This window comes from Poecilia latipinna, unplaced genomic scaffold, assembly GCF_001443285.1.
Source record: "Poecilia latipinna isolate Pla-1442-1.1 unplaced genomic scaffold, P_latipinna-1.0 Scaffold1018, whole genome shotgun sequence".
Classification (NCBI taxonomy): domain Eukaryota; kingdom Metazoa; phylum Chordata; class Actinopteri; order Cyprinodontiformes; family Poeciliidae; genus Poecilia; species Poecilia latipinna.
The window spans coordinates 153,737-164,149 of NW_015113634.1; the positions used below are offsets into that span (position 1 = coordinate 153,737).

General features: G+C 43.5%; 1 protein-coding gene across 8 annotated transcripts in view; it reads right to left on the reverse strand.

Moving 5' to 3' along the window:
• myt1b (myelin transcription factor 1b) overlaps positions 1–10,413 on the reverse strand; it is a 66,597-nt gene that overhangs the window by 48,848 nt on the left and 7,336 nt on the right. For 7 of the 8 annotated variants that reach the window (XM_015050908.1, XM_015050905.1, XM_015050906.1 and 4 more), the window contains exon 2: positions 3,673–3,779. In XM_015050908.1, the coding sequence (XP_014906394.1) occupies positions 3,673–3,779 (107 nt within the window). Of the gene's footprint in view, positions 1–3,672; positions 3,780–9,908; positions 10,245–10,413 lie in introns of those variants that run through there. The other variant, XM_015050907.1, reaches the window with a different exon arrangement.

Consider the following 10,413-nt stretch of genomic DNA (forward strand, 5'->3'; position numbering starts at 1 on the left):
CGACTTGCAGCGTGCAGTTTCTTTCCGAAAAAATAGGTGGAGAGAAGATGGGGGGGGGGGGGGGGGGGGGGGCAACGTCTTCACAGAGAAGGTCACCCTCCGTCCCCCAGAGCACGTAAATGACTCTTTTATCCATTTTCGGGTTTACAACAACTGATGAGGGGAAGGAGGCAGGTTAAGGTGGAGAGAGAAGGCGGAGGAGGCTGACCTGCGGACAGCAGCTGCCAATTAGAGCAGAGCTTCACAGCTTCCATGTCGGCGAGCCTCTCTGCACTTTCACCCTGACAGCTCACACGAGGCAGAGCAGATAGGGCGGAGGAGGGCTGGGGGGGTCAGGGGGGCAGATGTCATGTTACCCAACTTGTATGTGAAAAAGAACGGAGCATGTGTGACCACACAGTGGGTCATATGTGTGTCTGCCGTCAGAGGTTTGCCATTTACAGGCTGAGTCATCCTGATGTGACTCAGGGCTCAGAGTTGAGCCTCTTCCAGCTCTGATCCAGGGTCAGCTCCTGCTGTTGCCGTAAAGGGAAACAATAAGAGGAGGTGGAAGGACGAGCGGTCAGGAGAATCTGTATCGATTATTAACTGCGTCTCATTCAGGATTAAAAACGTAAACGTTTCTACAAGCTAAAACAAGATCTGATGCAAAGTCAGAGTCAGTTCAGGAAAAGAAACCAACTGGACTACTTTAGATAATTAGAGCAGCAGAGTGAACGGTGAACTATGAGCTGCAGATTTCCCCCCTGACGTTCAATATTTACACTTCACACATTCAGTGGTGGGCACACTTTTACTAATCTGCTAATGCGCTAATAGCGAAGCTATTGTTTTATCTACTGCTTTAACCCACTTCCTAACTTAGCTTCACCTAAATTATTATTACTGTTTTTTTGGGTAAGGGCTAATTTACTTGGCTGCTTTGTAAACTTTTAAAGTGAATGACGTTCAACATCTGTGTTGACATTTTAGTTATAGACTGCTACAAATTTTTCACGTAGTTAGATGTTTATATTCATGCTCTTATTTTGAAGTTTGAAGACTGTTTACGCAGCAGTTCCGTTTCCTCTCCTGACATTTATTTCAGACAAGAAACATGCAAGACTGTAGAGAACAAAATATAAAAATAAATACAATATCTAAGGGCATTACTGAACATGTAAATTGGAATGTAAAAACAAAATTGGTGCCTGTCTACACTCTTTCAAGCGTAGATATAATTTGAGTTGATGTTTTCAGCTTCAGCATTAGCCTCCGCTAAATAGCATGATAGCTTAGTGCTTCAGCCTTCAGCTAAGGCTGATCATATATATATATATATATATATATATATATATATATATATATATATATATATATATATATATATATATATATATATATATATATATATATAATCATGTGAAGTTATGTGAAGTTATTCAGTGGGTAGAGAAGCCAGAAATTTTTATCAGGAACAATGATACTTGGTGATGACATTAGTACGTTACAGTACGTTACAGTAAAGAGTATGGTGTAGTAAAAATACTCCACATTTTTGCAAAGTTACTTTGGTAAATTTGACTAGTTTCTACCACGGCTGCATGTCTACCTCTGAATGACTCAAAAAGAGCCAAACTGAAAATCTATTCGGATACGGTGGCATGACCTTCAGTGGGACACTCATGCTTGAAGACCAAGCATGAGCGTCGGAATAAAAACCAATATCCAAAGAAGAGGAGGGCAGAATTCCCCCACAGTGATGAAACTGACTATCTGGCAGTTATCACGAACACACTCAATGGCTATCATCGCCGCCAAGGGTGACACAACCAGCTATTAGGTTTAGAGGGCAATTATTTTTCACATGGGAGCCAAACGGGACTGCATCTGATCATCTTTAGTTAAGAAATGTAAACAGTTTGACTGATTAAACCTGGACTGGATAATTCAATACTGCGCAACAGAGATGTCATCAAATATTTCAGAAAAGGTAGAAAAAAAATTACATAGGTAATTTTGTGATTTCCTACAACTCCCTGTACAAAATATTACAAATGTCTATTCCTGTTTCCTTAAGGTTAACATTTGTTTCATTTAGTAGGGTCAGGATTTTAATGGGTTAAATTTGATTTATTAAATATGTAGATTTTAACATGTTAAAAGCTTTTTTTGTTTTTTACATAAAAAAGTTACAGAACCTTTGTTTTCTTACGTTGCTGGTAGGCCAGTAAATCTGATGCAAAAGCGACAACAGCGTAAGAGCTGCTTACTGGGGTTAATTTCTGCTTCAGAAACTGACCTGATCGAACGCTTGGAAAGACTGTAGTTATGTTCAAGTTGCGCTAAAATGTCTTAGCCTATTAGAGAAGCTATTCAAACCTAGGCATGCTGCAAAAACACAGACATCCCAACGCTAATGTCAGCATCCACAGTCCTAAAGAAGTTCCATGAATGATCAGGGCTTCCTGAAACACTGGAAAGCTGAATTGATAGAGGAGAACATAGGACCAATCTGATGGTTGAGGAACCTAAATAGGAGATTGAAAACTATAAATATCTTTACTGTTAAGCTCATATGTTTATGTATGCAATAATTTAGCAGCAAGATGGGTTTTTTAATTGCAACTGCTGCTTATTTTGTCAAGATATTGTCTTCGATTCACTGCGATTAATTCATTACAGTCCTGCAATTAACAAGATTAAGCATTTAATGAGTCAAACTAATATTTAGACATAAATGCTGCTCATGTTTGAGAGTAGAAGTAAACAACAACAACAACAAAAAAACACTTTTAGACAATGGCCAGCTAATCCAAGGCTAGCCCCTGCACATTCTGACTCGAGCTAATTTTTTATATGTGACCCCTGATGAGGCGTTTAAAAGCAGCACCTCTCACTCCTCAGTTGAGGCAGGAATCAAACCCAATCAATAAAAGTCATCTCTTCAGATGAACCTGAGCCATCAGGGGGAAGCAGAACTACTTTTACAGAGCCCAAGGGAAAACAACACCCCCACTCCTCCTGCTTCCAATCCCCACCTCCACCCCCACTACAATCCCTCCATCTCTTTGTTGGATGCCCCCTCTCAGTTGCTCGGCTCTGGGGAAAAAAAAAATAGGGATCAGGTGTTTAGAGAATCCTTGAAATGGTGGCAGCGGGGGTCAGAAGTTTCTCCGCTCTGCTGATAACGCTGAATATCATTGCCCAAAATAAAATAAATAAATAAAAAAATAAAAATTATGAACCGCTCAAGGACATCCTTTTGAGTTTCGTTTTTTTCTTATTATTATTATTATTGTGAGTCCTGTGAACTGAACTCAGCAGCAGGAAAAAGCTGAGCTGTGCTGAGCTTAACTAAACCGAGCCGGAGCCGAGGCCGAGGCGAGGGATGGGCGGGGCCGGGAGCCCAGCAGAGATTTGATGTGCTGCTTGATTCATGTGCCCCCCCCCCCCCCCACCTCCACATCCTAACCCAACCCCCACACTGCAAAATAACAACACACACACACACAAACACAAACACGACCCCTCCTTCCTCCATCCGAGCCAACTTTCCCCGCTGAGTTAGGGATCAGGGAAATGCCCAGGAAGCAGAATCAGCTCTGGAAAAGAGGGCGTTGATGGGTGTGGTGAGTGAGGAGAATAAGGTGGAGGGGGCGGAGGGGAAGGGGCGGGGAGGGTGTCACTCACCATGATTGGTCGACGGCTCTGCAGTCTCTGGGAGGCCTGACAGCGGCTGCTATTCCTCTCGCCTCGTGTCCACCGCTGGTTCACCAGCTCACCCCGAAACTCATTTTCTGAAGGAGGGAAATGAGGGAGGGGGCAGGACAAAGTGAGGGGACGGATAGGAGTACAGGGGGATGGGGGTGAGAGAGAGGAAAAAAAAAAATATGTAAAATCATCAGCATCAGTACCGGTGGACGGGGTTTGGGTGAGGGGAGAGTAAAGTGGAGGGGGTTTTATTAAGTGGAAGAGGAGGAAGCACAAAGCCGTCCCTAAGAGCCACAGCTGGGATCCCTGTCACTTCGCTATTAGAATCAATCAAACCTGCACATTTTGATCCAGCTTTCCGAGGCCCGTGTATGATTAGAGAGGGGGTGAGGAGTGGGGGAGCAAATCACACATAAATCAAACCTTTTTCCTTCACCCTCACCCTCCACCCCTACCCCCGTTGTTGTTTTGTTTTGTTTTTTTCCTCCATCAAGGTAAAAGCATTGGATCCCATCTTTGTGACGCCCTCCCAGGAGAAGCAGACTCTCTGGTTCAAAAGACACGGCAGACTGGAGGTGATGAATCTAACAGCCGAGCTGCAGCTTTAAGTTCAACCAGAGTGCAGTGCATTACACTACGAACGCCCAAGGCTGAACTTTTCAACTAATGCAGCTTTAAGACACCTCAAGCACACTCTCTCTCTCTGTGAGCGCACACGCACGCACGTGTGTGTGCGTGTGTGTGTGTCATTGGCGTTTTCAGGCCCAGCTGGTGCTGTGAAATCCGACTCCTTTTCAGATTCATCTCCACCCTTTAGCTTCACCCTCTGCAGGCAAGTGTGAGCTGCTGGGAAACAGGAAGTGTCCTTGAGTTTACACACTCAACTCTGAGCAAATAGAAACCTAAACAGAGCAAAGTCTGGGTCACTCTGTCGTACAAGTTCATCAAAGCTGCAATATGTAATGTCTGTAAAAGAAAAATATGTTGTTTCTTTTTTCATATTTGCTATGAGACAATCTGTGAAAAGATCGATCTGCTCCACCTCTTCCATGAGTTCTTGCTGCCTTCTAAAGAAATGCACTCCTGAACAAAAGCAACCAATCAGAGCCAGAAGGAGGGGATTAATGCTGTCAATCAACCCCATGTACTCCCTGCTCAACGTGCTAATGGCGCAGAAACAACTTACCGTTAAAGGAAAACCATTTCTCTGCCTTCATCATTGACCATGCTAACTAGCCTGACAGGCTATGCTAGCTGCAGCGTAGCAGAGAGCAAGGGAGCAGCGCCACACAGAATGATTGAAAGCACTAAGATCCACCTCCGGGCTCTGATTGGTTGTTTTCAGTTAGCATTGGGAGAAGGCAGAGGAACTTAATTTTTTCACAGTGAAATTTTTACACATAGTTTCAACAAAATTGTAAACATCACATTTTTTATAAAAGCTAAATATTGCAGCATTTAAGCAGCTCATGGTGAATTATTCCAATAGAAATTCCTCCATATTTCCAACGTTAAATGCCATGGTGTTGCTTTCTGAAGCACTCTGGCGTTATGAGTGGGTAGAAGCAAACCTGTCCCCCTCTGTCCTCTGTCTCCATTATTCCCCCCCCCCACCCCACACCCCCTCCCCAAATGTCCTGTGGCTGAACCCAAACTGCAAGATAAAAGTGGGCTGATGGGATTCTGTGGGCTCTCTCCTCCCTGCTTCACCTCAGCACTCTTCAGAAAACGCTTGTTTATCAACTTTCATCTGCCAGCAGAAAAAAAAGTGATTACAGCAGCAGTACTGTTGGTCTGCATCTCTATCTCAGCTATCCGTGTCTCCGCAGACACACAAACCGCTTTATTACAGAGAGAAGCGGAGCATCCATCCGGCCGCTCCACGTTCAGCTGGGATGCCGGGAAGGTGAAAGAGGATTTTTCAGGACAAGTAGCCTCCGGCTGTGACCGCTTCTCAGGTTGCAAACGCATGTGGACGTTTCAGAACGCTTAAAATCACAGGAAAAGGGCAATGAAAAGTGATCAAAGTGACCCCTCCTCTGTTTTCTTTTTAGCTCTGGTTTTATCCCGCCTCTGTGCTGACAGGGAGACTAATCAGAGCTCCTGCTTCCTGTTGGATCACAAGCTGCTCATCCGCACCTAAAAACGTGCAAAGCTCATTATTTTACGGTGAAAATTGGAGGAGCGCGAGACAATTAGCTGTTCGCTGGGGGAGGCCCAGATCGAGAGGTGGGAACGACTGGGAAACGAATACGAAATGAGGGAGTTTTTAAAATCAAATCCCATTTTATAGAAAGACAAAATGCATGAAACAAATGCTTCGGCTTTACTGTCGATCCAAACGAAAGAAAAAAACCCCGTAAACTTTAGGATCAAGTAATGCTATTACAGGAGAGGGGCTTACTCTGCTGGGACAATGGAGCAAAGAGGCCTAAATCCAGAGTTAGATTAAACAGCAGGGTGTTCAATCAGTGACAGTAATACGGCAGGCCCAGATATACAGGCCTGCTCCTGTTCAGCAGGATTTACAGACAACTTTGTGTGATTACAGCGATCCCCGCAGCAGAGACGGACGGGGCCAAAGGTGGGCTTTGTCTTCGTCAAAAAGCATGAACGAAACGCCGAGCAAGAGGTCAGGTATGAGTTTATGATGCAGAGTCAACGAGTTCAAACACCATCATCTGGAGGTGAGATAAAACAAAGAGCAGCAGATGTCCGATTTTTCAATTACAGGATGATTGGAGGGAGGCGATGGAGGGGCCTGGGGGCGGATTTAGAGGAAACCCCTTCCGGGCTGTCGTGACCTCGGTATCAAATGTGTCACCAGAACACAAACTGTAAGAATGAGCTGCACGACTCATGCATCAAACATTTCTTTAAGTCTCAAATGGATACTACCTTACTAGTCCTGCCTGTTTAGTAGGACTTCTTTTTTAATTAGCGTTCTTTTATTTTAATCAATTTCTCCTTCAGAGCTCAGGCATGAAATTCATTCTTCCCATTCTTTAGATGCGGATGCCTCCTCTCTCCATTAAGAGCGTTCGCGCGGGGCGTCTCTGACCTCTGCCCATGTTGCTTAGATTCTTGATACAGTCTCCAGGAAAAGGAGGGTGCAGTTTGGCCCCAGCTGCTCTTCCACCATGTTTACGGCCCTCCCTCCTCCGGCACCTGCTATCCTCACTGCCGCATGCTTTTTCGGCCCTCACAAATATGAGAAGTCTCCTCTTATCCTCCTCTTAGGAAAATAAAACAAACAAACAAAAAAAGGGGATGCAAAGGAGAAATATCTAGTCTATACTTCACTGTTATGGCCTCCTCTGACAGCATAAGGCACCGATAACCTAATTCTGTAATCCCCCTCCCCAAACAGGGCTACACTTTAAAAAGGAATTTTGCGAGGAATTAAAAACAGACAGATACCACTAAGTTAATTCATATTTTTAAGAAAAACTTTTAAAAACTGTATTTAAGTAAAAGATTCTACAAAAACATGTTTAAAAGAATTTCATGGCGGATTTTAGTTCAGTTAGGATTCTCATTTGTTGTCTGACAGATAACAGGCTAACTTGTTTATATGACTTGTAAGATGAATTAATATGTAAATTATGCAAAGTTAACAAACGCCATGAGATTTGTAGCTGAAACAGCAATCTTTTAAGTTTGAAACAACTTTAATTGGCTTTCAAGCGCTAACGCTAAAGTCAGGCATGCTAGCAAGATCAGCATCGGGTGACTTCTCTTGACTTTTTTAAACCTTTATTTTAACAGGATAAAATCCCATTAAGATTAAAAACTTATTTTTCAAGGGAGTTCTGGTCAAGAGGCAACAACAAAAAAAACAAAAAAAAAAACATTACAAAAATGGCTTTTTAAGTGCTACCGCTAAAATCAAGCGTGCTAGCAATATTAGCTTCAGTGTCTTCTCTTTGGACTTTTTTAAAACCTTTAATTTACCAGGATACAATCCCACTAAGATTAAAAACACGTTCTGTCGTTTTCTATTTGTAAAAGAAAATGACAAGCGATGAAAAAAGAAATCAGCATTAAGAATTTTAAGTTTAAGACACTAAATGAAATAAGTTCAGTCAAAACCTGACTGGGAAATTATGACATGACAAGACATTTCCCTTTGAAAGTCTGAGGTTGCTGAGTAGTGCTGGCTTAGCCAATATGGCTGCTATGTACAAAGAATGCAGATGCAGCTACAAACAGTTTTTGCACATTGGTCAGTTTGTATCTTCTTTTGCACACAGTACTGTACAACAACTTCTATTAATGAAAATGCTTCTTTAAAACTGGAAAAAACTCAGTTGATAATTGTTATAAATCTTAGAGATTAGCAAATCACTCGTTTTCTAACTTAGGTCCAATTCGGGAGGGTTGCCATTGCCCGATTGCTGTTCCTTCCCAGTTCTTTACTATTATAGTAGTGCTTTATGACCTCGAACTGGGTTGTCAGTTTGAACCTCGGCTCTGTCCATTTCAGTAATTTTGGCAAGTCCTTGAGCAAGGCACTACACCCGCATTGCCTGCTGCTGGTGGTTATTGAGCCTAGTGGTAATGTAGCTTAACAGCATCAGTGTGTGTACACAGATGAATGTCTGATTGTAGTGTGAGGCACTTTGGAGTCCTCAGACTTGATAAAGTGTTGCAAGTACAGGCTATTCTCTCCTGCTCGCATTTTTTTTATTGTTTCTTTCTTTTCAGCTTGGGAAAACAAGCCAGGTGAAGATGGTCTTAATATTTTGTTCCTATTTAATTTAGGTCAATAAGTAACTTTTATATATTTTACTATGAGTAATGTATTTAAGTGTTTCAGGCCAACCACAACTCTTTTTGTTTTGTTTTCACCTGTTCTGCCCAATTAAAATAAAAAATAAAAATTTGTGGGGGGGTTTTTTTCTATCTCGGTGGAATTACAGAAAAAGTAATTTTTTTTTGTAGAATTACAACATTCAGAAACTGGTTAAAGGGGAAAATCGGTCTAAAATTTCACCGTGAACAGCAAAACATTACAGCAAAAGCCTCAGAAATACCACACACCTGGTTCTGCGTTCGGAAGCGTTCTGTTTATTTCCCTGACTGGTGCTCTAAAACACTCAGCTGAAGTTTTTTTTGTTTTTTTTTTCTGCTGGGATGGACGGCAAAGTTACAGAGCACGCTGACATAACGCTCCGCGCATCCTCATCCTTCATCTCCTTCCTCCATCTTAGGACGCAGGTGCTCTGACAAACCACGAGGCGCACACGGAGCACATTAAGCGGTCATGTAAGCAAAGCAAGAAGGTGGGAGGGGGAGGGGGAGAAGGAGGGGGGAGGAAGAGGAGGAGGAGATAGGAATTAAAAATAAAAGATCCCAATCTGCACCGAGTCGCTGAATCGCTTCGAGAAAAGCGCTGAAATGAGGCTGAGATTATTTCTGAGGACTTTTTTTCCCTTTTCTCTTTGAATCTGCGCACTATGAAAGGCGGCTGACATTTGAAGGGACCATCTCTGTTTTTTCTTTTCGCTGCAGAAGATCAAATAGCCAACCCCTCCCTCCCTTCCTCCCTCCATCCATCCATCCATCCATCCATCCATCCATCCATCCTTCCTTCCATCCACCTATCTATCTGCATCTTTACGCTCAGCATCCTAACATCTCCTATAATCGGACACACGGCTAACAGCGGGGAGGTCAGTGTCGGTGGAGACATTAAGGGGGGAGATCTATTCCCGGAGATCCGGAAGGTGAAACTAGAGGACGGGGCGCACTTCAGCTGCGACCCGGTCCGATAAGTTGGAACAAAAATATGGTGCGTTTTTTTTCTTATTATTTTATTTATTTATTACACATAGAGGATGCTTCAGCTGATAAACTGTGTGCAATAAACACGCAGCGTCACCGAGCATCTGGAGAAGCAGCGCCATGCTTCCTCTGACTATTAAACATTTAAAGCTTCAATCTATTCCCGACTAGACGGAGCACAACACACACACACACACACACACACACACACACACACACACACTAAAAAAACATTAACTTTGTTTTGCTGTAAGTTTTAATTCTGCACCAGAAACGTAAAATAAATCAAGTAGAATCCAACATCAATCGGGAGAAAAATCAACGTCCCCAAACAATGATGCGGACAAACATGAAAGTTATGCAAAAAGAGCCCGCTCACATCTGATCATCAAACACACACGCGCGCGCGCGCGCTTATTTCTGGTTACCTGCATCCAATTAGATGTGTTGGTTTTAGGTCCTCGCTGCGCTCTGAGAGTTCCGCCGCTGCTCAAGTTGTTCGCTTTAAAAGATATCCCAAGTAAAGATTTTTAAAAAGCAGCTATCCCGTTTCCAAAGATGCGAGGAATGAGAGGGGGGGAGCGGGAGGAAGGTCGCAGCGGCCTCTCCTTACGCAGCGCATCGGCGCATGGCTCCGCATCCACGCGTTAAGATGTTTGTAAGCAAAAACATGGCTTCATTTGCCTTTGTCAGCGAGGAGGAAGGGGGGAAAAAAACGTAATATTGACTTACCTTTCCCTCATGAGCCATTGTACCACCCCCCACCTCCCTCCCTCCATCCCGGCCCCTCTCCACCCCTCCGAACCCCCCCCCACCCCACCCCCCTTCAACTCCTCCCTCCGCCCTTTGCCATGACATCACGGAAGCTGTAGTAAAACCTCCAGCATCACATGGGCAGGGCTTAGGACCCCCTCCCCTTTTACTACACACACT